This window comes from Trachemys scripta, chromosome 5, assembly GCF_013100865.1.
Source record: "Trachemys scripta elegans isolate TJP31775 chromosome 5, CAS_Tse_1.0, whole genome shotgun sequence".
Lineage (NCBI taxonomy): Eukaryota > Metazoa > Chordata > Testudines > Emydidae > Trachemys > Trachemys scripta.
This window is the reverse complement of record NC_048302.1, coordinates 1,775,647-1,802,213: the sequence shown is the minus strand read 5'-3', so window position 1 is coordinate 1,802,213 and position 26,567 is coordinate 1,775,647. Positions and strand designations below refer to the sequence as shown.

The window sequence follows — 26,567 nt, the reverse complement described above, 5'->3', positions numbered from 1 at the left end:
ACAAGCAGCAGTGAGGTACTCCTTGAAGGTTGTGAGCTCTCTGCAGTGGGGGGTCTTTAGTGTACAAGACCCAACGGATGAAGAGGGCGTCCTCTGCAGTTTTGGTTCCCTCCTGAAAGGAGCTGTGAGGGTGTAGGACCCAACAGTATAAGTGGGAACTCCATTTCTCAAGGGAGGGAGAGTCCAGTAGCAAGGAGAAGAACCACTGGGCCACCTGCAGTGGGGTCTTGGTGAGATTTTCAGAGAGAGGCTGCTGCTGACCCTCAGCTGTGTTTCAGGGTTTCACATTATCCAGATGAAATATGGCTGTGATCTCCGGGAAGACAACACCACTTGGGGGTTTTACCAGGATTCCTATGACGGACGAGACTTTCTTACCTTCGATAAGGAGACCATGACTTTAGGAGCAGCAGATATTGGGGCTCAGATCACCAAGAGGAGATGGGATGCTGAAGTATTTGACAACCAGCAGTGGAAACACTACTTGGAAGAGAGATGTATCCCCTGGCTAAGGAGTTCTCTAGAGTACGGGAAGGAGACTCTGCACAGGAAAGGTAAGTCAGGGGGACAAGCCCCACCCAGAAGGTCACTACAAATTACATCTCCATTCCCCAGCCTCAGTTCCAAAATGGAGCAGGGGAATAGGGGGCCTTTCAGCTAACCTTGCACCAGGGATGGGTGGGGAAACAACCCCTTCCCCCCCCCCCCTCTCTGCTGGAGAAAAAAGATAAGAAACTGAAAATGTTAAAAGCAGCTCACTGTAGAGACACAGTAGTTATCAAGGCAATCTGCCTGTGCATGTGCATTTTAGAGCACTTTGCTTAATTATGGAAGTGCCACCACTTCTGTGGACACCAGCTTCATTCACCATGTAATTCTTCCTCATTCACTGTCTGTACCGTCGTATTTGTTATGTTACCCCCAGCCCCTGTGTTCCACCAGTGACGGTAGCTTTGTCCTTGTTGCCTCTTTGTCCAAACTTCTCCCACAGTCATCTATGTGCTTTCTTCCATGCCATCCCATACATGTGGAATTGCCCTCCCTATACTAACCTGGAAGAATGTTACCCTTGTCCTCCTTAAAGTTTTCCCCCCTCAAGACCTACCTTTGCTGCAACACCCGCTTACTTATTACTTGATTCTTTTATCAATAAGACATCAGATAATCACACTCCAATTTATTACCAAAGCTTTTTAGTAAAAGATTAATCAGCACAAACATAGAAGGGAAGAGGTTAAATGCTTTAACACTCCAACTCAGGAGGACAGTTGCAGCGTAGTCTGCTTCAAAATGTTAACTCACTATTACCCCTGTATGTACCTTTGTCTGTTACCATGGACACAAATTTCCCAAATTAGTTAGCATCATTACACACCCTAATCTTTCCATTCCCAAACAGTTTGCGCTTGCTGTTCAAGGTTACTTGAAATTTGTACCCAGTTTTTTGCAACATACTAGTTGCTTATTCTCTCACAAACCTCAGCAGAACATTATCTTGTCCTTGGCCCTCTTTACAGATTCATAGATTCATGGATTCTAGGACTGGAAGGGACCTCGAGAGGTCATCGAGTCCAGTCCCCTGCCCGCATGGCAGGACCAAATACTGTCTAGACCATCCCTGATAGACATTTATCTAACCTACTCTTAAATATCTCCAGAGATGGAGATTCCACAACCTCCCTAGGCAATTTATTCCAGTGTTTAACCACCCTGACAGTTAGGAACTTTTTCCTAATATCCAACCTAGACCTCCCTTGCTGCAGTTTAAACCCATTGCTTCTGGCTCTATCCATAGAGGCTAAGGTGAACAGGTTTTCTCCCTCCTCCTTATGACACCCTTTTAGATACCTGAAAACTGCTATCATGTCCCCTCTCAGTCTTCTCTTTTCCAAACTAAACAAACCCAATTCTTTCAGCCTTCCTTCATAGGTCATGTTCTCTAGACCTTTAATCATTCTTGTTGCTCTTCTCTGGACCCTTTCCAATTTCTCCACATCTTTTTTTAAAATGCGGTGCCCAGAACTGGACACAATACTCCAGCTGAGGCCTAACCAGAGCAGAGTAGAGCGGAAGAATGACTTCTCGTGTCTTGCTCACAACACACCTGTTAATACATCCCAGGATCATGTTTGCTTTTTTTGCAACAGCATCACATGTTGACTCATATTTAGCTTGTGGTCCACTATAACCCCTAGATCCCTTTCTGCCGTACTCCTTCCTAGACAGTCTCTTCCCAAGTCTCTTGCCAAGAAGAAAAAGCCATACACAGCAATGTAATGTATATTTCAGTACCAAGGAGCTGTGAAACTGATTTTTCAACATTAGCATAATTCCTTTTGAAATCCATAATATTGGGTAAATAGTTTTGGTAACAACCTATGAGAAATTAGCCAATTAATATTAGCTAGTTTGACGGGCAATTTAGCACTGTGTGTCACTTTTTGTTAAATGGGCCCTTTCCATCTCTAATTGGTCAGTTTATCCAGTCCTGTAGCTTCCCACCGCCCCGGAGGAGAACGAACCTCCCTGGACACCAAAGTGGGCGGAGCCAGCAAACCCTGTGCCCGCCCCTCAGAGGTCAAGGCGCAGGACAGGAAGTATAAAATCCCAGAGCTCACTTGAAGCTCAGCCACTGGAGAGACCCGACACCTGTGGTGTAGCTCCCAGTGGGGAGACCATGGCAATCGGCGGCCAAACCGAGGACTGGCCAGACCAGCCAACGCCTGATGCTAGCCCGAGCCCAGAGACGCTACCAAGCCTACCGCTCGCTTATTACCCTGAGGAGCTGCCAAACCAACCGCTCGCCAGCTACCCCGAGGAGCCCATGGTGTGTGACCCTATGGAGGATGCCATCCAGACCCAGGTACCTCTAGAGGGGGAGGAAGGAAGTAGCCCGGGGCAGCCGACCCGAGTCTGGCTCTGGCAGTGTTGCAGCCAATGTTAGTGTGTTATGGTCAGGATCCCCACTGACACAGCAGCGAGTCTTCTGCCGCTGCTAGGGCCCTGGGCTGGGACGCAGTGGAGTGGGTGGGCCTGCGTCCCCCCCTGCTATCCACCTCGCGGGTGGCAGTCTCCCCCTCTCCCCGGCTGCTCAGAGCCGGGAGCCTGAGGTTTGCTGTTCAACCTGTTTGCTCAGCCCCTGCCTGAGGGCATGAGCTAGTGACTGTTTGTTGTTCCACCCTGACCCAGGGCCTGGGCTTGCTACTGTTGAACTGTTTGTTCAGCCCCTGCCAGAGGGCCAGAGCTGCTGATGGTTTGCCGCACAGCCGAGCTAATTCCCCGACACACCTGACCAAAGTAGCGAGGCTGTCTGGCTCCCCGCCGTCCCGGAGGGGGACGAGCCCCAGCTGAACTGCCCTACACGTGGTGGAGAATGTGGGCATCCTTGTGAGAAGGGATCTGCGGTGGAGCGTGCCCGAGCGACCATGGATATGGACAAGCTTATAAAGTTCTTAGCTGAAAGCCAACAACAGCAGCAGGCCGCCGCCCAGTCCAGCAGCAGCAGCAGCAGCTGGTCCAGCAGCTCGCAACCCAACAGCAACAGCTAATTTTGGAGCTGGGGCGCCAGAACCGGGACCACCAGCAGCAATGCCTGCAGCAGTTGGCGACCTTGCTGCCCCAGCCTGCGGTTGCCACTGGGCCCCCCAGCCTGGCCCCTCCCATCCGGTTGACAAAGATGGGCCCCAACGACGACCCAGAAGCTTTTCTAGTAACTTTTGAGAGGGTGGCATTAGTCACAGGCTGCGCCCAAGACCAATGGGCTACTATTTTGGCCCCATATCTGACCGGGACTGCCCAAATTGTATATCGGGGCCTGTCCACGGACGCGGCTCAGGGCTACACCTGGGTAAAGGCGTAGATGCCCTGGACATTAGCCTGGAGACTTGACAGCAGTTCCGGAGCTTGGTCTATCCTACGGGGGCCTGACCCCGGATGGTAGCCCAAGAGTTGAGGGAAGCCTGCAAGCGGTGGCTACAACCCGAAAGGCGAACCCTGGATGAGCTCGTTGAACAAATTTTTCTGGAGCAATTCGTCCATATACTCCCGTCGCGAGGGAGGGCCTGAGTCCTCCGCCATTGACCTACGACCTTAACTGCTGCCATCACATTGATGGAGGATTTCCTGCCGCTGAAGCACCAGTGGGACCGATCACTCGAGCCGCCCCGCCAGGACCGGAGCGCCCTAACCCAGAGAAAAGGGGGGCCATCCAGAGCGAACCACGAAATCCATCACGGGGCCCAGAGCCCCGACCTGCCGAGGTCCTGGTTCGACAAGCCCTGGCACCTCGACCAGATGCTCGAAGGACCAACCGAAGCCCTCCCAGGGGCCAGGCGGGAACACTGTCCCGGCCTGGGCGCTTGGATATCGGGCCCTGTTTTTCCTGTGGGAAATATGGCCATTTACAACGAGACTGCACCGAGATGGATTGCAGCTTCGGCCAGGTCTGCACGGGAGAAGCCTGCGCCCGACGCCCACAGGCCACCAAGGTTATGGTGCCAGTGGTTGTCAGGGATTGGTCAACCTTGGTCCTAATTGACTCAGGCTGCGGCCAGACACTGGTTCGCCAAAGCCTAGGCCTCCAGGCTGACCCACAACTGGGTACCATCTGTCTACAATGCATTCATGGCGACGTACGAGACGACCCTACCCAAGTGCCCAAGCCCGACTGACCGTGGATGGGGTCACACGATCGATGGTGGTCGGCCTGGCTCCTTGGCTCGCCTACCCGGTGATCCTGGGGCGGGACTGGCCAGACTTCCTGGAAGTCCTCCACTCCAATGCCAACGAGAGGCCCGCAACTGCCCCAGTACTGGAAGGGGAGCCGCCCTGGGACCCAGTCCGAGGGGGAGGAGGCACCAGCCCCCAACGGTCCGGAAGAAGAGCCCGAGGACTCCCTCCAGAAGCTGCCGCTGAACCCCTGCTTCACACTGACTTGTCGTGACTAAAGGGCAGATCCCACCCTCAGTCACACTTACGAACAACTAGCCACGGTCGATGGGACCGTAATTGACCCGCATCGGGTGAAGCAGTGGCCACGTTTAGAACTGCGACAGGATCAGCTCTATCGGGTAGAATGGGATCCACGCACTGGAGAACCCCAGAGCCAACTACTCGTGCCTCGATGTCACCGGCGGGCAGTAATGAAACTCGCCCACGACATCCCGTCTGCCGGACACTTAGGCCAAGAGAAGACTCTAGCCCGGATACTGACACGCTTTTTCTGGCCCGGCGTGCATCAGGAAGTAAGGGACTATTGTAACTCCTGTCCAGAGTGCCAGCTAGCCATACCCCCCGCGGACACCCAAGGCCCCGTTGGTCCCCATGCCTTCAAACACGTGGCCATGGATCTGGTGGGACCCCTCCCAAAAAGCACCGCTGGATTTCAGTATGTGTTGGTCCTGGTAGATTATGCTACCCGTTTCCCGGAGGCAGTACCGCTGTGGAGCATCACTGCCCGAACCATTGCGCGCAAGCTCATGAAGGTCTTTGCTCATGTAGGCCTGCCCCGGGATATTCTCATGGACCAGGACACCAATTTTACCTCCCAACTGCTGTGGTAGGTGCGTAGGCTCCTGGGGATCAAGCAGTTGCGCACCTCTATTTACTATCCACAAACCGATGGTTTGGTTGAACGGTTTAACCGTACTCTAAAAGACATATTGCGCAAATTCCACCCAGAAGAACTACGCCAACGGGACCAGCTACTCCCGCCTTTACTTCTGGCGATCTGGGAGGTGCTCCAGGCCTCTACAAAGTTCCTCTTTTGAGTTGTTGTATGGCCGCCGCCCATGGGGGTTGCTCAAAATGCACGAAAACTGGGAACAAGCTCCATCACCAACCCAGGGCCTCTTGAAGTATATCCTCCAGCTCCAGGAACGCCTTAGTCAGGCCGGGCGCTCGCCTGGGAAAACTTAAGGGTTGCCCAGGAGGCTCAAGCACGGACCTATAACCAAGACATGCAGAGCCGCGACTTTAACCCTGGGGACCGGGTCCTGCTTCTCCTGCCCTTGAGCGAGTCAAAGGTACTGGCCCGCTGGCAGGGCCCCTATGAGGTGGTCCGGAAGGTGGGGCCTGTCACCTGTGAGGTCAAGCAACCGGACCGATGTAAGAAAACCCAGCGGTACCATGTCAACCTCCTGAAGCCCTGGCAGGAGTGCGAGGGCTTATTAATTAACCCTTACCCACTGGAGCCAGAACTGGGCCCCCATGCCGCCCTAACCCAAGACACCGAGGGCCCCAGCTCGCGGAGACCCTCACAGACGAACGCAAGCAAGCCCGGTGCCTCCTGCAGGCTTTCCTGCGAACCTTCACCTGCCAGCCGGGTTACATGACCCTGGTTTATCATACCATTCAGACAGAACCTGGGGTAGTGATCCGAGAAGCGACCAGGCCCTTGCCGCACTGAATGCGACAGATCGTCGAGGAAGAGGTACAAGCCATGCTCGAGCTAGGTGTAATTGAACCCTCACAGAGTGAATGGCGTACTCCGATAGTGCTACTACCCAAGCATCGACTTCTGACGTGTCAACGCCATTTCCAAATTTCATGCGTATCCTATGCCACGCGTAGATGAGCTGCTTGGCCGGTGAGGGGAGGCTCGTTTCCTCACCACACTTGACCTCAGCAAGAGCTACTGGCAAATCCCCCTTGACCCCACTTCGAGGGAGAAGACCGCGTTTGCTACCTCAACAAGTCTATACCAATTCACCCGGATGCCCTTCGGCCTCCATGAGGCCCCAGCCACTGATGGACCTTGTCCTCCAACCCCATCGAGACTATGTGGTTGCCTATCTGGGTGATGTGGTCATCCACAGCTGCCACTGGGAGGATCATTTGATACGGGTAGCTGCAGTCCTGAGGTCCCTGCGGGCTGACGGGTTGACAGCCCACCCGAAAAAATGCCGCATTGGATGGCAAGAGACTACTTATGGGCTACAGCATAGGGAACAGACAAGTGAAGCCCATGGTGGGAAAAGTCCAGGCCCTGGCGGCCTGCCCGCCTCCCACCACAAAGCATCAGGTGCGACAGTTCTTGGGCCTTGCCGGCTATTATCGGCATTTCATTCCCCATTTTGTGTCGATCGCCACCCCTTTGACCAGCCTTTTAACCAAGGACAGCCCTCGATGTGTGGTTTGGACCCAGGAATGTGAGGACGCCTTTCAGGAACTCAAAAAGAGTCTCTGCCATGAACCAGTCCTCTACAGCCCAAATTTCAACCGAGACTTCATCCTCCAAACGGATGCCTAAGGTAGGACTGGATGCCATCCCGTCTCAAGAAATAGATGGGGAAGACCATCCGGTCTTATATATCAGCTGGAAATTGTTCCCGTGGGAGAAGAACTACTCAGTGGTGGAAAAGGAGGCCCTTGCAGTGAAATGGGCTTGTGACGCCCTACGTTACTACCTTCTTGGAGCCCTGTTCACCTTAGTCACCGACCAGCCCCGCTTCAGTGGATGAACAAAATGAAAGACAATAATGTGAGAATACAGCGTTGGTACCTAGTGCTCCAGCCCTATGCCTTTATGGCTCGCCATAGGGCAGGCAAGGACCACGCTAATGCTGACTTCCTGTCCCGCCTGGGGGGTATGGAAGGGTCTGGCCCCGACGAGTGGGAGCCAGACTTAAGGGGGGGGAGTGTAGAGCGAGGCGGTCTGGCTCCCCGCTGTCCTGGAGGGGGAGGAGCCTCCCTGGACACCAAAGGGTGGCGCCAGCAAACCCTGAGCCCGCCCCTCAGAGGTCAAGGCGCAGGACAGGAAGTATAAAAGCCTAGAGCTCACTTGAAGCTCAGCCACCGGAGAAACCAGATGCCTGTGGTGTAGCTCCCAATGGGGAGACCACGGCGATCGGCAGCCGAACCGAGGACTAGCCAGACCAGCCAACGCCTGATGCTAGCCCGAGCCCAGATACTGCTAGGGCCCCGAGCTGGGACTGAGGCTTGGTCTACACTACCCCCCCAAATTCGAACTAAGGTACGCAACTTCAGCTACGTGAATAACGTAGCTGAAGTCGAAGTACCTTAGTTCGAACTTACCTTGGTCCACACGCGGCAGGCAGGCTCCCCCGTCGACTCCGCGGTACTCCTCTCGCCGAGCTGGAGTACCGCAGTCGACGGCAAGCACTTCCGGGTTCGACTTATCGCGTCCAGACTAGACGCGATAAGTCGAACCCAGAACTTCGATTTCCAGCCGTCGAACTAGCTGGTAAGTGTAGCCAAGGCCTTAGTGGAGTGGGTGGGCCTTCGTTCCACCTGCCCCCCCACCTCGCGGGTGGCCGTCTCCCCAGCTGCTCAGAGCCAGGAGCCTGGGGTTTGCTGTTCAACATGTTTGCTCAGCCCCTGCCTGAGGGTCTGAGCTACTGACTGTTTGTGGCTCCGCCCTGATCCAGGGCCTGGGCCTGCTAATATTCAACTGTTTGTTCAGCCCCTACCAAAGGGCCGCAGCTGCTGACGGTTTGCCGCACAGCCAAGCTAATTCCTCGACACACCTGACCAAAGTAGCGAGGTGATCTGGCTCCCTGCCGCCCCAGAGGGAGACAAGCCCCAGCCAAACTGCCCTACAACTCCATTTTTTTGCTCCCGGGCCATGGCAAGATTATTCCCTCTTTCATATCCAGGGACTGAGAGGAGATGGGCACAAACCTAGTGTATGATTGACACCTGTATCTGGAGCTTAGTGAAGCCTTTCAAGGTACTTGTGTCACTGTGGCTGGGAGCAGAGGCTTCTGGTTACCACATTAATAGAATTTGGTCAGGGATGCTGATGCTGTGAATGCGGCACAGAAATCCTCTAACAGGGTGGAAAATCCTCATCGGAGGGATTCCGTCTCATCGACTCTCATCCTCTCCGACTGCTGGGGTCTCAAAATTTCATTTTGCAAAGCTCCAGCAAAGACTGCCTTGATTGGAGCTTGAAAACAGCTAAATTCAATTTCTTCTTTTTCCCAGTGCACCCAACAGCTAGAGTGAGTGACAGGTCATCTCATGACGGCCTCAGCACCCTCTCCTGTAAGGTCAGTGGGTTCTACCCCCGGGACATCACCGTAACCTGGCTGAAAAATGGGGAGAGCAGACAGCAGGTGACCTACTCTGAAGGCATTCTACCCAATGCGGATGGGACCTACCAGACCTGGTTGACAATGGAGATTGATCCCAAGATCAAAGCCCATTATTCATGTCACGTGGAGCATGAAAGCCTGTTAGAGCCACTCTCTGTCTCCTGGGGTAAGGAGTTTGTGTGTTTGTCTGTTTTCCTAGTGGGGGAGGGGGAATCCATTAAACTCAACCCCTGAAAAATTCTCATTCGGATTAATAGGCTGAAGCTGGAATTTCCTGAGGGTCTGTGAGGCCCTGTCCTCTTTGACCCTGTCCCTCCGCAGTCAAGTTTTTGTGCTAGAGTTGAGCCCCAGGCACTGCAGACCCCATGTCTTGCTCTCCAGTTTTCTGCCTCTGGGGCTGTTGGATATATCTCAGCAATACGCTGTCTCTAAAGGGAGAAGATTAACAATGAGACATTAAGGCCTGAAGGGACCATTCTAATCATCTGATCTGAGCTCCTGCATAGCCCAGGGCAGGGGGGAATCACATCAGGGACCCCAGCATCCAGTCTGGTCATCTGTGGGCAAACTAGATCTGACCCTTCAGAAAGAGATGCCCATTCCAGATGTAAAGTCTCCAGGGGATGGAGAATTTACCACATCCCAGGGAAAGCTCAAATCTGCTCCTTATTTCCAGACAGAATTGGTCTTGCTTCAGCTTTCAGCCCGGTCTCAACTTCATGCACTCGTGGTCCTGCCATGAGTACAGGGGACTGGACTAGATGACCTCTCGAGGTCCCTTCCAGTCCTTTGATCTAGCAGGTTCTCAGAAATATGGCTCTACAGGTCCTTCATTCTTGTCCATGTGGCCAGAGAGAGATGTTTAATGTTGGGACCAGCTTGTTTCTGTGTGCAGTGATGCTGGAAGAGAGGGTATGGCCTTGGAATGGAGCGCGGAGGCAGATTAGAGCCCTGCATCAGTCTCCTATGCCCCTAGTACAAGAAAGTTGAGGAAGAATTTTTTACAGATGGAGCTGCCTTCCAGCCATCTTTTTGCTTGGTTAATCGGGATATGGAAAAATGCAGCATTTGGAAGTGCAACCAATTTCTAAAAGGGCAGCCTTCACTGTAAATCTAGTCATCAGATGGTTTTACATCATACTCCTGCTACCACATCCCTGGCCAATTTTTGTGTCATAAACCACATTTCCTTATTTTCTTAGAAATATTTTTCTTTTTGCTGTATTATTATGTGGATCTTTCAGACAACAGGAGAAGCTGATTAGTGAAACTGAAAGTGTATACAGAACTCGGGGTTTAACAGGTTTATATAAGGCAAGAACAGTATTAAAATATCTCTATCGTCCCCTCTTCACTTCCTGCCCCCTCAAAAAACATGCATTGTGTCTGTAACTCCATTCATGGCTGGGAAATCCAGAGCTTTGAGGTCAGTTTCCAGTTTGTCTCCAGACTCCCACAATGAGATTGTGTTCCATTAGTCATGAAAGTCAGCGTGATCAAGGGGGGTTAGGGGCTTTGAGCCAGGACTCCTGGGTTCTGTCCTTGGCTCTAGGAGGTAAGTGGGGGTAGTGAGTTAGAGCAAGGGGGCTGGAAGCCAGATATCCTGATTTCTATCCCTGTCTCTGGAAGGGGAGTGGGGGCAGGTGGGTTAGAGCAGGAGGGGCTGGAAGTCAGGATTCCTGGGGTCTATTCCTGGCTCTTGCACTGACTCACTGTGTGATCTTCAGCAAGTGTTCCCCCTTTCCCATGCTCTCCCATAATTAGGTTTATGAAGATTGATTAATGCTGTAAAAGTCTTCTATTTTAAGTGCTAAATATTTATTATGAATTGAACTGGTAGAGGCTGTGTCCAGGACTTTCTGTGTTGGGGTGTAATGCATGGTGGCTGCATTGGAAGGGGTGGAGGGTTGCAGGACTCAGCGCTTATCTGGGGAGCCGACTAACTGATCCCTGCAGTGTGATGTAAGAGGGTTTTAGTGAGGATTTTTCCTCATTGATCATTCTCTCCATTCCATTTCAGAACCAAATAACAATTTGATTCCCACTGTGGCTGGAGTTATCACTGCAGTTGTCCTGATTGGTGTTATAATCGGAGTAGTTGTCTGGAAAAAGAAACACCCAGGTAAAAAGCCTGGGATGGGGTGATTCCCTGGACTTTCTGGGCCCTGCACACCCACCTAAGGACAACAGCAATACAGGAACCAGTGTCAGTATGGTGTAACTGCCCCACTGTGGGACTGAGCTAGTGACACCCAATGGGAGCTGCTGGAAGGCCAGACCCAGAAACTGGGTGTGGGTTACAGTTTATATGGGGCTAGATTTTTCCAAAGAGCTCAGTACCCAGTGCACCGAGGTCTTTGGAAACTGTCTCATTGTGTCTTTCTCTCCTGCCAATTGTGAGCGCCTGGGATCTTGAGTCCATTACTGAGCGCTAGGGGTCTGTGCTGGGCCAGGGGCCCTGTTTCTGAGCTGTGGAGACCGATTGCAGTTGGTTCCTGCCTTGGGAGCTGCATTCACTGAAATTTGCCTTTTCTCTGCAGGGAGGAAGGGAGACGGCTACGCTGTAGCTCAGAGTAAGTGACAAGAGACCCATCACCTCTTTTCAAGTGGCCATCTCTGAACAACCATCAGTATTTGCTTGTGGATTTTAGCCTAGAGGCACTGACAGGAGATCCTCGCTCCCACTCATAGGCCTTGTCTACACTGAGGATTTTAGGGAAATCTCCAACTATTGCTTTAGTACCATAGAATCCTAGAATTGTAGGACTGGAAGGGACCTCGAAAGGACACCTAGTCCAGTTCCCTGCACTCATGACAGGACTAAGTATTATCTAGACCATCCCTGACTAACCTTCTCTTAAAAACCGCCAATGAGTGAGATTCCACAACCTCTCTGGGCAATTTATTTCAGTGCCTAACCACCCTGACAGGATTTTTTCCCTTATGTCCAACCTAAGCCTCCCTTGCTGCAATTTAAACCCATCGCTTCTTGTCCTGTCCTCAGAGGTTGACGAAAAAAGATGTTTCCCCTCCTCCTTGTAGCAACCTTTTATGTACTTGAAAACTGTTATCATATCTCCCCCTCGCTTTGAAACATTTTGATGAAAACTGAAACAAAAACGTTCTTTAGCCCTTTTCACGTGTTCTATTATTGCCTTTCCTTCCTCATTGACTAATGGGCCTTCCCTGTCCTTGGTCTTCCTCTTGCTTCTAATGTATTTGTAGAATGTTTTCTTATTACCCTTTATGTCTCTAGCTAGTTTGATCTCATTTTGCACCTTGGCCTTTCTAATTTTGCCCCTACATGCTTGTGTTATTTGTTTACAGTTATCCTTTGTAATTGAACCTAGTTTCCACTTTTTGTAGGTCTCTTTTTTGATTTTTAGATCATTGAAGATCTCCTGGTTAAGCCAGTGTGGTCTCTTTCCATCCTTCATTTCTTTCCTATGCAGTGGGATAGTTTGTACTTGTGCTCTTGATAATGTCTCCTTGAGAACTTTTCAACCCTCCTGAACTGTTTTTCCCCTTAGACTTGCTTCCCCTGGGATCTTACCTACCAACTCCCTGAGTTTGCTAAAGTCTGCCTTCTTGAAATCCATTATTTTATTGTGTGTTTTCCCTCCTACCGTTCCTTAGGATCATGAATTCTATCATTTCATGATCACTTTCACCCAAGTTGTCTTCCACTTTCAAATTCTCAACCAGTTCCTCCCTATTTGTCAAAGTCAAATCTAGCACAGTCTCTCCCCTAGTAGCATTCTCCATCGTCTGAAAGAAAAATGGTCTCCAATACGTTCCAAGAACTTGTTGGATAATCTGTGCAGTGCTGTGTAATTTTCCGAACAGAGGTCTTCTTCAGTAGTGTAGAGTGGCTGTAGACACATGTTCTATAACCTTGCTCAGAGGAAGTCTAGATGATAGTGGTTAAAAACACCTAAACCCGATCTCCTCAATTGCTCCACCTTTGCTGTCACTGGCGGAATTGCACTGCTTGTGGGTATGGGTCCCAATTTTGCTTATGTAGACAAGTCGATAGTCGGGAATGTATACAGTGGTGTTGGGCTAAATTATTATCCCCCTAGAGCTGTGCTGTCTATGGCTGAGTGTGACCCTGAAAGTGTGTGACCTGCTTTTAATGTTACAATTATTTTGACTTACCTGAAAGTGGTTTTAGTGCTTGTGAAATCTGGGTCTGATCCAAAGCCTGTTGAAGTCAATGGGAGTCAGATCAGCACCACTCTGTCACCTCAGTGACCACGAGTTCAAATCCCCTCCTCAGTTGTCTCCTGTAATTAGCTTTAGGAACAGACCAAGACTAAAACTATGGGAAATATTTACATAAATTATGGACTGTCTCAGAGCCCGTCTAATGCGTGGCACCAAAAGCTGGTATAAAGTGCACAGATCTGCCGGGCCCTGCTAGGCTGTAGCAGTCCAGCTCTCTCTTTACCCTCTCGGGTGCTTCCAGTGGGAAACGGAGGGGGTTTGAAAAGTGCCAACAAAACCTCCTCAGAGAATCACCCTTCCTTCTACAGTTGGCCCTCAGTCGTGCCTCCCTCACTCCTCGTTACTCCAGAACAATGGAAATTCACATGCAAGAACTTTGTTAATGTGGAGTTAAGGTTGCAGGTGCTCAGCCCTGCCCTGGGCTCCCTGTGTCCTTTCAGAATGGGAGTGTTTAATTCCCAGAAGTCAAAAGTTGGCAAATCAGGATATGCAGAGGTATTATGATTGGGGCCCTACCATATTCACAGCCTTGAAAAACGCGTCACATACTGTGAGATCTGGTCTTTTGTGTGCTTTTACCCGATACTATACAGATTTCACAGGGGAGACCAGTGTTTCTCAAACTGGGGGTCCCAACCAAAAGGGGGTCTTCAGAGGGTGTTGGTGTTGGTAGAAGGTTATTGTAGGGGATTACAGTATTGCCACCCTTACTTCTGCACTCAATTCAGAGCTGGGTGGTCAGAGCAGCCGCTGCTGGCCAGGTGCCCAGCTCTGAAGGCAGCACCCTGCCAACAGCAGCGCAGAAATAGGGGTGGCAATACTGCAGCCCCTCTACAGTAACCTTGCTGTGCCCCCGCAGCCCCTTTTTGGGTCTGGACCCCTACAGTTACAACAGCGTTCCCTCTAATTTTTCCCACTCGTGTGCGGAATGAATCTTATGTGACACCAACATGGAGGTGATGTGCGACAGATCACCTCCATATTGGGGCACATATCAAAATTAGTGGGGTGGGGCTGAGGGGTTTGTTCGGTGTGTGGGAGGGGGTTCCAGGCTAGGGCAGAGGATTGGAGTGTGGGGCTGAGGGCTCTGGCTGGAGATGAGGGCTGTGGGGTGGGGCTGGGGATGAGGGATTCAGGGTGCAGGAGGGGGCTCAGGGCTGGGGCAGAGGGTTGGGGTGGGGTGAAGGCTCCGGCTATAACAAAAATATATAAATACACTAGCCAGATTAGATTTACCAGAAACTATAAACTGTTCAGCCCAAGTTTCAGAATGTGTTAAATTGTCTTGCTTTCAGACCCTATCTATATAGAAATTGCATTAAAGCACAAATGTACATGAATTGAAAATGTATATGTTTTATATAGGATCAAATATACTGTTGTATTGGGACCAGTTGGCCTTTACCTTTCACTTTCCCAACACTTCTCTATCCCTTGCAGTCTGTCTTTCACCTACTCTTTCTGCTCAGGTTGCTTTCAACAAAAGACAAGAGTAATTTTCTCTTCTTAATTCAGTTGCCTTGAGTGTTGTCGCTTTCTTCTTTGGCTTGTTTTCAAACAAGAAGTCTTGGTTTTGTTTTGGTGTTTCTTGTACCTGCCCACATTTTCATCAGCGCCCTTTGGGAGCTCCTCTTCTTAGGGTGGATAAAAATCATAACTTTAAAATTTTTATTTAAATTATGGCATTTAAATTTAGTTTATTTTTTTTGAAAATTTAAATCAAATTTCTTATTTACATATTGCTAGTTCTCTTCCATTTTATGGTCTTAAATTGCCAAAGTGATGTTTTGTACTTGTTGTTTTTTTTAATTTCTCGATTGTTAATAAAATTTCAGATTTTATGTAGATTTTTTTTTCTACTACAAAGTTTCACACTTAAAATGCTCATCTGTGCTGAAAAAGACAAGCCCGAGGCCTCATTAATATTCCCTATTATGAGACTGTACAGACACAGAATTGAAAAGCAAGTAGCCTGTGCTCTGTGCCTCCTTTGTAAAGAGCTTTGAGATCTACTAGTGAAAAGCGATGTGTAAGAATAATAGAATATCAGGGTTGGAAGGGACCTCAGGAGGTCATCTAGTCCAACCCCCTGCTCAAAGCAGGACCAATCCCCAGACAGATCCCTAAATAAGCTAGATGATTTGCGGCCAGCATCACCATCCAGTATACTGTACTTCCACAAGTAAAGAGCTGAAATGCTTCAACCACCAGGTTTTATAGTTTGAAGTCAATGGGACTTGTGCCCTAAGCATTCTTGAAAACCCCTCCCTTAGATAGCTAAAGGCAGGCTGAAGAGCCTAATTTTGGGCTCCACTATTTGAAAACTTTGGCCTGTATAAAAAAATGCTACTGTAAATTACTGAGAGTTTAAATAACTTTTTATTGTTAAAACAAAATTATTTCACTGTTTAAGTGACACAGATTTTATGCCACTACATGATAAGTTCTTAATAAAAATACACTGAGTCCCTGATGCTGCAAATGCTTACCTAACTTTAAAACACGGAACTGTTTCTGTGAGTACAATTATGTATCCCTTTAAATGTTTGCAGGATCAGGGAATTAATTTTCAATATTTAGATTTTTGTGTACAGCAGTTTTATAAAATTGATACCCGGGGGCTGCTGACGAAACCAAACTTGCCCTTGTCTCTGTGCCCAGCACCTCCCCAAATCAGCATTCCTCTTCATACCGTCCACACTGTTCTGTGCAGTGCCATTGATTAAGGCGGGGATTGAATTGATGTTGATTGGCAGGGGGACTGTTCCCTCTAATTATTTTCATCCCTATTTACAAAGAATTTTATTATGTGCACCAGTATGGAAGTACTGTGTGGATACATGCCACCAGTAGAAACAAAAAACCTAGATTTAATATATATATATTTTAAAAGTTACCATAGGGATAATTACTCCAGCCAGGACAGGTTAGGCATTTTAGAACTGACTACTCAAATAATTAAATTTAAGTATAAGAGAAATAAATGTTTAACTGCACAGACCAGTGAAAAACCTAAAATAACAGCACTTGGAAAGAATAAAATTACAGAGAATATATGTGCATTGCAGAAAGTACAAAGAAATAACAACAAGAACAACACAAGTATGTGTTGGAGGTGAGTGTGAAGGAGAAAGAGTGAGAGTGTGTGTGTGTGTGTGTGTGTGTGTGTGTGTGTGTGTGTGTGTGTGAGAGAGAGAGAGAGGGAGAGAGACACAGACAGACAGGGTGCATGTGTGCTGGCTGCTGGGGAAGTTTGTGAGAGGCCGTGCACTGTCTCTTTAAGGCACTCACACCAGAAGGCTCAGACCACAGCAGCTGAGCTCTCCAGCTCCTGAGGCTTGTCCCCCGCTCCTGTACTGTGGAGATGGGGTACATGGGTGGGGGGAGGGGGAAACCCTGACATCAGCACCACCCCCCTCCTCCCCGTTCTGCACAGCCAGCATGCAGAGCAGCGGGGGGAGAGGCACTTGAATCTATGCTGCCATGCTTGGCTCTGCTAATTAAGTGCACAGTATTTGATTCACTCTTGGGTGGCCATGTGACTACGCAGCTTAGAGGGAACACAGGGTGAGGGTGAAGTCTATGGTGTGCTTCAAGGACCCCTCTGGGCACAGACCAAAGGGGGCAGGGGTATCTGTGGAACTCCTTGCCAGAGGGTGTTGTGAAGACCAAGACTATAACAGGGTTCAAAAAAGAACTAGATAAATTCATGGATGATAGGTCCATCGATGGCTATTGACAATGATGGTGTCCCTAACCTTTGTTTGCCAGAAGCCGGGAATGAGTGACAAGGGATGGATGATTGATGATTATCTGTTGTGTTCATTCCCTCTGGGGCACCTGGCACTGGCCACTGTCAGAAGACAGGAGACTGGGCTACATGGACCTCTGGTTGGACCCAGTATGGCTGTTCTTATGTATTCTTAGCCCAGCATTTCCTAGTTTGCTAGCCTTTGAATTTGAGTATTCAGTGCTCCCATTCTGAAGAGGCATGAGAAGCACAAAGCAGTGCTGACCCCCTACAATGGTAACGTTTTTTGCATGTGAATAATGGAAATCCAGGGCAGCTGCACTGCAGACTGATCTGTGCACCAACCATCTCACTGCTAGGAGAGAGTAAGGTGATGACTGTTCCCCTTTGGATAAGAGTCCCCGTATCTACTAACTATGCTGAAACCCTGCCTGTGAGAGATGCTAATATCCTCTCCCTTCTCCTCTGCACAGCAAATGACCAGGGATCTAGTGGCTCTGACATATCTGCCAAGGGTAAGTGAGGGGGACTCTAGCCGAGAGGTTCACTGCTCTGACTCTGGCCTCTGGAGAGAGACACTTTAGTCCAAGTCATTGGACCTTGAGTCTCACTGGCCCGTCCCCTCTAGCAAACCAGACCCAAGGAGCAGAATAGGGGAGTTCTGGATCTCTTATTTCCCTTTTATTCACACTGGCGGTGCAGGAACAGGTTTGCAGCCAAATCCCCCTTGTTTTCTCTGAGATTAATTTAGGTGTGAAATAGTTTAGGTGTGGGTTTTTTACCCACGAAAGCTTATGCCCAAATAAATCTGTTCATCTTTAAGGTGCCACCTGACTCCTTGTTGTTTAGGTGTGAAAGACTCTAGTGAGAGGGATTTCTCTGTGGCTGCTGTTACAGCATGGGTTGAGATTTGTAATGATAAATCCAGCTGCTTCAGAGAACAGTCTCCATTGAAACTGCAGGGAGGAAGCAGAAGGGACAGAACTCCGCACCTGAGGCTCCAGAAACACAGGTCTCTGACACTGGAGCTAAAAGCTTTGTCAGCAGGGTTAGAGATTTTGTCCACTGAACACTAGGGTGAGTGTCCTACAGCAGTGTGCACTGTCATTGCAAAACATTATGGCAGGTTCCCCTTAATAAACGTTGCCTGTGTTTAACTTCTGCAACTTAACAGAGCCTGTTGCAGTCTGTTTGACAACCTGAGAGAATCCCAGAGGGGAAGACCCAGGACACCAGACGAGAGCTTTCCAGCAAGTGGGAAGAAGATCTAAAAGGGGAAAGGAACAGACATAACTGACCTTGCTTTCCCCACAATGCCACATCTAGAAGGACCGGAGGGAAAAAGATTGAACTGGGGGGGAGATGCTGGTCTGAGGCAGGAAAGAAGGAAGCCTGCCTGTGTATGCAAAGGCTAACCTATGTGTACTGGTGATATAAAATTATTCTACTTAACTGGCAGGGGGCAAATTTGTCACGTACACATGGGAGAAAGAAGAAGGACAAAATGCAGGGTCAGCTATAGGTAGTCAGGAAGTTTCTTCAAGAGGAAATGTAGCCAAACTCCAAACCTGGAGACAATGGACCTTTCTGTGCCTGCGTCCTGTAGATAGCTAACCGCTTAGTTCGCAAAATAAGCAAGGAGGAGGGGGCAAATAGATGAACAATAAGGGGTCATAAGAGGGGCAGATACATGTAGCTTGCTAATTATGTATGGTAATGATGGCAAATTTTGGTCAATCATAGAGCGATAGATTATCATAAGCAACTGCATATAATGCTTTGGTGTAAGTGTTTTCTTTGTTCTTGCTGATTTATGAGCTCGAACCCAATTGCAATTGAAATAAATGGATCGCCCCTCCTGGGGCTCCTTGCTTGATTAGCTGTGTCCGTCTCTCCTTATTCCTCAGCTGGAACGGACAGAAATTTCTATGACACTGGGTAAGACACTGCTTGATACAAATCCTGTCTATAAAACTTAGCTTGCAATTTTCTTTATTTCTTAGGTCATGTACTTCAGTCTGTTTGCTATCTCTTATAATCACTTAAAAATCTATCTTTCTGTAGTTAATAAATCTGTTTTATATTTTATCTAAAACACTGTGTGTTGTTTGAAATGCAAAGGGAAGACTCTCAGCCCAGGAAAAAGAATTGGTGCATGTCCACTTTCCTTTGTAGAAATGATGAACTGGTTAATAAATTCATACTGGTCGTGTTTTAACGAGGACAGGATGGTACAGCTCTGGGGTCCTAGCCTCAGGAGCTTGGGGGTATTTTGGCTGTAGCCTGTCTATTGCGGGTTCATAATTGGCTGGCCAGACCATTCATGAACATAGCTGGGCATGGTCCCTGCCTGTGGATGTTGGTGTGAGTGCAAGCTTGGAGGGCTTTTCAGTTTGTCACATCACAGTGTAAGAGGATCCCAGATTGGTGAGACAGAGGGCTCAGCTGTGCCTCAGAACCCAGGAGTCCTGGCTCCCAGACTCCCCTCTTCTAACCCACAAACCCCACTCTGTAGCTGTTGACACAAATCATGGTCACAGATCTCCCCCCACCCTCTCATGGGGCTGTTCCCATCTCAGTAGCTGCTTTCCAGCTATGCTGCAGCCTGCCTTGTATCTCCTGGACTGTCTCTGGCCTGCCGCCTTACCCAGGGAGGGGCTGATGGCCAGACTCCCAGGCAAGAGGGGTAGGGAGCTTTGTGTCCCTGATCCCTGCCCAGCCATTGCATGGGGCCTGGTTCACCCACCGTCACCCTGCTGCTGGGCAGGACAGAGCAGTGGGAAATGCTGGCACCAGGGTGGGGCAACATGTATGGGGACTGCCCCAGCAGCATGTCAGTGCTAAGCAGGAACATTCTCCCTTGGATTGCTAGATTCAGCCAGACGGGAACTGGGGATTGGTCCTGCTTTGAGCAGGGGGTTGAACTAGATGACCTCCTGAGGTCCCTTCCAACCCTGGTATTCTATGATGTCTGGGCTCAGAGCCTGGGCTCCCCTCAGCCTAGCCCTGAATGATGCCCTTTCAATTATAGGTTGTCAAGGCTGCTTCCCCACTCTGAACTTTAGGATACAAATGTGGGGGCCTGCATGAAAACTTCTAAGCTTAACTACCAGCTTAGATCTGGTCCGCTGCCACCATTCCCAAGTGGATTCCCTTCCCTGGGAAGCCTTGAGAAACTCTTCACCAATTCTCTGGTGAATACAGATCCAAACCCCTTGGGATCTTAAAACAAGGAGAAATTAACCATCCCCCCTCCTTCCTTTCACCAACTCCTGGTGAATACAGATCCAACCCCCTTGGATCTAAAAACAAGGAAAAATCAATCAGGTTCTTAAAAAGAAGGCTTTTAATTAAAGAAAAAGGTAAAAATCCTCTCTGTAAAATCAGTATGGAAAATAACTTTACAGGGTAATCAAACTTAAAGAGCTCAGAGGACCTCCCTCTAGCCTCAGGTTCAAAGTATAGCAAACAAAGATAAACACTCTAATAAAAGGTACATTTACAAGTTGAGAAAACAAAGGAAAACTAACACGCCTTTCCTGGCTATTTACTTACAAGTTTGAAATAGGAGAGACTTGTTTAGAAAGATGTGGAGAACCTAGATTGATGTCTGGTCCCTCTCAGTCCCAAGAGCGAACGAACTCCCAAACAAAGAGCACAAACAAAAACCTTCCCCCCCGCCCCCCACCCAAGATTTGAAAGTATCTTGTCCCCTTATTGGTCCTTTGGGTCAGATGCCAGCCAGGTTACCTGAGCTTCTTAACCCTTTACAGGTAAAAGGATTTTGGAGTCTCTGGCCAGGAGGGATTTTATAGTACTGTACACAGGAGAGCTGTTACACCCTTCCCTTTATAGTTATGACGCCCCCCAAATCACAGATAGTATTGGACATCCGGTTCCACACTGGCTGTGATTTTTTCCTGGAGCTCTAGGAGAAAACAGAGTTAATAAGACACATGCACCTTTAGACATACTACTGATTATATAAAATCTAACAATATGTTCCACATTCCAAGAACAATTTTTAACCAGTTGATTCTGGGAAACTTTCCCGGGAGAGTGCATCAGCCACTTTGTTAGAAGCCCCTGAAATGTGTTGTATTTCAAAATCAAAATCTTGGAGAGCTAAACTCCATCGAAGAAGATTTTTGTTATTCCCCTTGGCGGTATGAAGCCACTGTAGCGCAGCATGGTCTGTTTGTAGTTGGAAACGCCGTCCCCAAACATATGGGCGTAGCTTTTCCAGCGCGTACACAATGGCGTAGCATTCCTTTTCGCTGATTGACCAGTGGCTTTCCCTCTCAGACAGTTTCTTGCTGAGAAACACGACAGGATGGAATTCTTGATCCAGTCCTTCCTGAAATAAAACTGCTCCCACGCCCCGCTCGGACGCATCTGTGGTTACTGGAACGGTTTGTCAAAGTCTGGGGCCTTTAGCACAGGGTCAGACATGAGTGTCGCCTTAAGCTGGTGAAAGACCTTTTGACACTCATCAGTCCACTGAACTGCATTTGGCTGTTTCTTTCTGGTTAGGTCTGTCAGCGGGGCGGCGATTTGGCTGTAGTGTGGTACAAATCGCCTATAATATCCGGCCAAGCCTAAGAAGGATTGGACATGTTTCTTTGACTTTGGAACCGACCACTTTTGGATAGCATCCACTTTGGCCTGTAGGGGATTTATAGTTCCTTGACCCACCTGTTGCCCCAGGTAAGTCACTCTGTTTTGGCCTATTTGACACTTTTTAGCCTTAACAGTTAGTCCTGCCTGTCGGATGCGCTCAAAGATTTTTTCCAGGTGCTCCAGGTGTTCTGTCCATGAATCAGAAAAAATGGCCACATCATCGAGGTAGGCAACTGCAGATTCTCCCAATCCCGCTAGGAGACCATCTACAAGTCTTTGGAAGGTGGCGGGTGCATTTCGCAACCTGAAAGGGAGTACGTTGAATTCATACACCCCTGCCTGGGTGACGAAGGCTGACCTTTCCTTAGCGGGTTCATCTAGTGGTACTTGCCAGTACCCCTTGGTTAAGTCTAAAGTAGAGATGAATTGGGCATGTCCCAGTTTCTCCAATAGCTCATCTGTGCGTGGCATTGGATAGTTGTCAGGACGAGTTACAGCATTTAGCTTACGGTAGTCCACGCAAAAGTGTATTTCCCCATCTGGTTTGGGAACTAGAACCACTGGAGATGCCCATGCACTATTAGAGGGGCGGATTATACCCATCTGTAGAATGTCCTGGATCTCCCTTTGTATAGCAGTTTGGGCATGAGGTGACTCTCGGTAGGGTGGGGTTCTAATTGGGTGAGCATTACCTGTGTCAATGGAGTGGTATGACTGTTCGGTCTGTCCCGGAGTGGCTGAGAAAATTGGTGCAAAGGTTGTGCACAGCTCCTTGATCTGCTGTCGCTGCAGACGTCCAAGGGTCGCGGAGAGGTTCATCTCTTCTACGCCACCATCCCTTTTTCCTTCGTAATAGACACCTTTAGGCCACTCCGCGTCATCTGTTTCCTGGGCTGTAAACTGGCAAACGTTTAATTCTCTGGAATAAAAGGGCTTAACAGAATTAACATGGTATACCTTAGGCTTTATGTTGGAGGTGGGGGAGGCTATGAGATAGTTAACAGCTCCTAGGCGCTCCTGGACCGTGAATGGTCCTTGCCATGACGCTTCCATTTTATTAGCCTGGAGCACGTTTAAAACCATGACTTGGTCTCCTACTTTGAAGGACCGTTCTCTGGAATGTTTATCATACCATGCCTTTTGCCCTTCCTGAGCATCCTTTAGATTTTCTTTAGCAAGGGCTTAAAGAGTGTCGGAGGGTTCTTTGTAGGTAGCTTACAAAGTCTAGAATGTTAGTTCCTGGAGAAGGCTTAAACCCCTCCCATTGCTGCTTCACCAACTGTAATGGCCCCTTAACCTCGCGGCCATACACAAGTTCCAATGGTGAAAACCCTAAACTGGGATGTGGTACAGCCCTGTAGGCAAAAAGCAACTGCTGCAACACTAGGTCCCAATCATTGGAGTGTTCATTTACGAATTTACGTATCATGGCCCCCAAAGTTCCATTAAACCTCTCCACCAGGCCATTGGTTTGATGGTGGTAAGGGGTGGCAACCAAGTGATTCACCCCATGAGCTTCCCACAGGTTTTTCATGGTCCCTGCCAGGAAATTAGTTCCCGAATCTGTAAGGATGTCGGAGGGCCAACCTACCCTGGCAAAAATGTCTGCTAATGCCTGGCACACACTTTTAACCCTGATGTTGCTTAAGGGTACTGCTTCCGGCCATCGGGTAGCAAAATCCATGAAAGTCAGTATGTACTGCTTTCCTCTGGGTGTCTTCTTTGGGAAAGGACCCAGAATATCCACAGCTACTCGCTGAAATGGGACTTCAATTATGGGTAGTGGCTGGAGAGGGGCTTTAACCTGGTCTTGGGGCTTTCCCACTCGTTGGCACACCTCACAAGACCGGACATATTTAGCAACGTCCTTGCCCATTCCCTCCCAGTGGAAGGACTTCCCCAACCGGTCTTTGGTTCTGTTCACCCCAGAATGGCCACTGGGATGATCATGGGCTAAGCCCAAGAGCTTTACCCGATACTTAGTGGGAACTACCAACTGTCTTTGAGGATGCCAGTCTTCCTGGTGCCCACCAGAAAGAGTCTCCTTGTATAAAAGTCCTTGTTCTACAACAAACCGGGATCGGTTAGAAGAGCTGAGAGGCGTTGGGTTGCTCCATGCCGCCGCCCAAGCTTTCTGAAGGCTGTCATCTGCTTCCTGCTCAGCCTGGAACTGTTCCTTTGATGCTGGAGACATCAGTGCCTCCTTGGACTGTGGACTGGGGCTTGGTCCCTCTGGAAGTGATGCAGGTGCTGGGGCTGTTTCCATTGACCGTGAACTGCTGTTTGCTGGTGCACTATGTGGTATTTCAGGCTCTGGCTGAGCCTCTTGGGTAGAGTTATCGGCTGCTTCCGCCAGTTCAGGCTCGCTGGTACCCTCTGGCATTGGAGTTGTAGACGGGTTTGCAAGCGCTGGACTCAGTGCTGGCAATGGTTCTGGTGCTGGTTGCGTTGCTAGTTCCGGTTCTGGGACTAGCTTTGGCTGGGTCTCTGGAATTGGATCCACTACAGCTGTTGCAGTCGTTGGCAGGGGATCCGGTTCCACCACCTTTGTTTGGGTCTCTGGTAACACAGCCGGGGCCCTGGTGGACGGCTCAGGAACAGGGATGGGGGTGAAAGCTGGCTTAGCCTGGCTGCGGGTGACTATTCCCACCCTCTTGGCTAGCTTCACTAGCTTCACATGGTTGGCCAAGTCTTCCCCGAGCAGCATGGGGATGGGATAATTGTCATAGACGGCAAAAGTCCAGATTCCTGACCAGCCCTTGTACTGGACATGCAACTTGGCTGTAGGCAAGGTTACAGACTGTGACACGAAGGGTTGAATTGTCACTGGAGCCTCCGGGTTGATGAGTTTGGGGTCCACTAGGGATTGGTGGATAGTTGACACTTGTGCCCCAGTGTCCCTCCAAGCGATAACCTTCTTTCCGCCCACTCTCAAGGTTTCCCTTCGCTCCGAGGGTATGAGAGAGGCATCTGGGTTTGGGGATCTTTGGTGTGATTGTGGTGTAATGAACTGTAATCGGTTGGGGTTCTTGGGGCAGTGAGCCTTTATATGTCCCAGTTCATTACATTTAAAACATCGCCCTGCTAAGGTATCACCAGGGCGATGTTGGTTGGTGGAGACTGGTGGGGTGGGGTGGGGTGACAAGGCGTCTGGGGTTTCCCTTGGGATGTGGGTGGGGCCTTGGGTTGTCCCCGGTGGTAAGGTTTGGTTTCGGGTTGCCCCTTCTGATATTCGCTCCAACTGCTACTAGTTTTTTTCTTTTCTGCCACCTCCACCCATTTAGCTCCAATCTCCCCCGCCTCGGTTACAGTTTTGGGCTTCCCATCTAGGATGTACCTTTCTATTTCCTCAGGAACACCCTCTAAAAACTGTTCCATTTTTACTAGGGAAACCAGATCTTCCAGAGATTTAACATTTGCTCCTGATACCCAGGCATCACAATTTTTGTCAATGTGGTAGGCATGTCGGGTAAATGACACGTCTGGTTTCCACCTTGGGGCTCTGAACCGCCGACGGGCATGCTCAGGTGTTAGCCCCATTCTGAGTCTGGCCTTGTTTTTAAAAAGTTCATAACTGTTCATGTGTTCCTTAGGCATTTCAGCCGCCACCTCTGCTAAGGGTCCACTGAGCTGCGGCCTCATCTCTACCATGTACTGCTCTGGAGTGATGCTGTATCCAAGGCAGGCCCTTTCAAAATTTTCTAAGAAGGCCTCAGTATCATCGCCTGCCTTGTAGGTGGGGAATTTTCTGGGATGGGAAGGGGTACCTGGAGAGGGTTTGCTAGGATTGGCTGATGTATCCGGCCTAGCCCTTGCTACTTCCAGCTCATGCTTCCTCTCTTTTTCTCTCTCCTCCATCTCTTTTTCTTTCAGCTCCATCTCTCTCTTGTGGGCCTCCTCTTCGGCTTTTTCTAGCTCCATAGCTCTCTTGTGGGCCTCCTCTTTGGCTTTCTCTTCTCTTTCTCTCAGCTCCATCTCTCTCTTGTGGGCCTCCTCTTTGGCTTTCTCTTCTCTTTCTCTCAGCTCCATCTCTCTCTTGTGGGCCTCCTCTTTGGCTTTTTCTTCTTTGGTAGTCATTTTCCTGTTTTCTTGTGCTGGGTCACACCCCTCTGCAGTTGACTGAAACTGGGATGCACTCAGCTCAGGCTGCTGCTGAGTTAACAGAGACTTTCTAACTAGCTACTCCTGAGGATGTAAAAAGAAAAAAAAAAACAATTCAGCTTGTAAATTCCTTTTACCAGTTGTTTGCTCATTAATTGAACACTTCTCTTAACAAAGGCCCTTGCTAAAAAAAAACTTAATACCTCTGCCTTCAGGCAAGGAGAGATAAGATATGCATCTACCTTCAGCTCTGCTTTCCAAGCAGCTAGAAGGAAAAAAAAATCTTACTGGCTTTTGGGTTTAAAATGAATCCCACCGCTCTGCCACCATGTCAAGGCTGCTTCCCCACTCTGAACTTTAGGGTACAAATGTGGGGGCCTGCATGAAAACTTCTAAGCTTAACTACCAGCTTAGATCTGGTCCGCTGCCACCATTCCCAAGTGGATTCCCTTCCCTGGGAAGCCTTGAGAAACTCTTCACCAATTCCCTGGTGAATACAGATCCAAACCCCTTGGATCTTAAAGCAGGGAGAAATGAACTATCCCCCCTCCTTCCTTCCCCCAACTCCTGGTGAATACAGTTCCAACCCCCTTGGATCTTAAAACAAGGAGAAATTAACCATCCCCCCTCCTTCCTTTCACCAACTCCTGGTGAATACAGATCCAACCCCCTTGGATCTAAAAACAAGGAAAAATCAATCAGGTTCTTAAAAAGAAGGCTTTTAATTAAAGAAAAAGGTAAAAATCATCTCTGTAAAATCAGTATGGAAAATAACTTTACAGGGTAATCAAACTTAAAGAGCTCAGAGGACC

The 26,567-nt window shown here is 49.1% G+C and overlaps 1 protein-coding gene across 3 annotated transcripts in view; it reads left to right on the top strand.

Moving 5' to 3' along the window:
• Positions 1–18,696, top strand: part of LOC117878436 (class I histocompatibility antigen, F10 alpha chain-like) — a 33,040-nt gene extending 14,344 nt beyond the window's left edge. The window contains exons 3-8 of one of the 3 annotated variants that reach the window (XM_034772620.1): positions 279–554; positions 8,947–9,222; positions 11,077–11,178; positions 11,597–11,629; positions 17,508–17,549; positions 18,209–18,693. In XM_034772620.1, the coding sequence (XP_034628511.1) occupies positions 279–554; positions 8,947–9,222; positions 11,077–11,178; positions 11,597–11,629; positions 17,508–17,549; positions 18,209–18,237 (758 nt within the window). In that variant the 3' untranslated portion in view covers positions 18,238–18,693. Of the gene's footprint in view, positions 1–278; positions 555–8,946; positions 9,223–11,076; positions 11,179–11,596; positions 11,630–17,507; positions 17,550–18,208 lie in introns of all 3 variants that reach the window. The other 2 variants (XM_034772622.1, XM_034772621.1) reach the window with 2 other exon arrangements.
• The last annotated feature ends 7,871 nt before the right edge of the window (positions 18,697–26,567 follow it).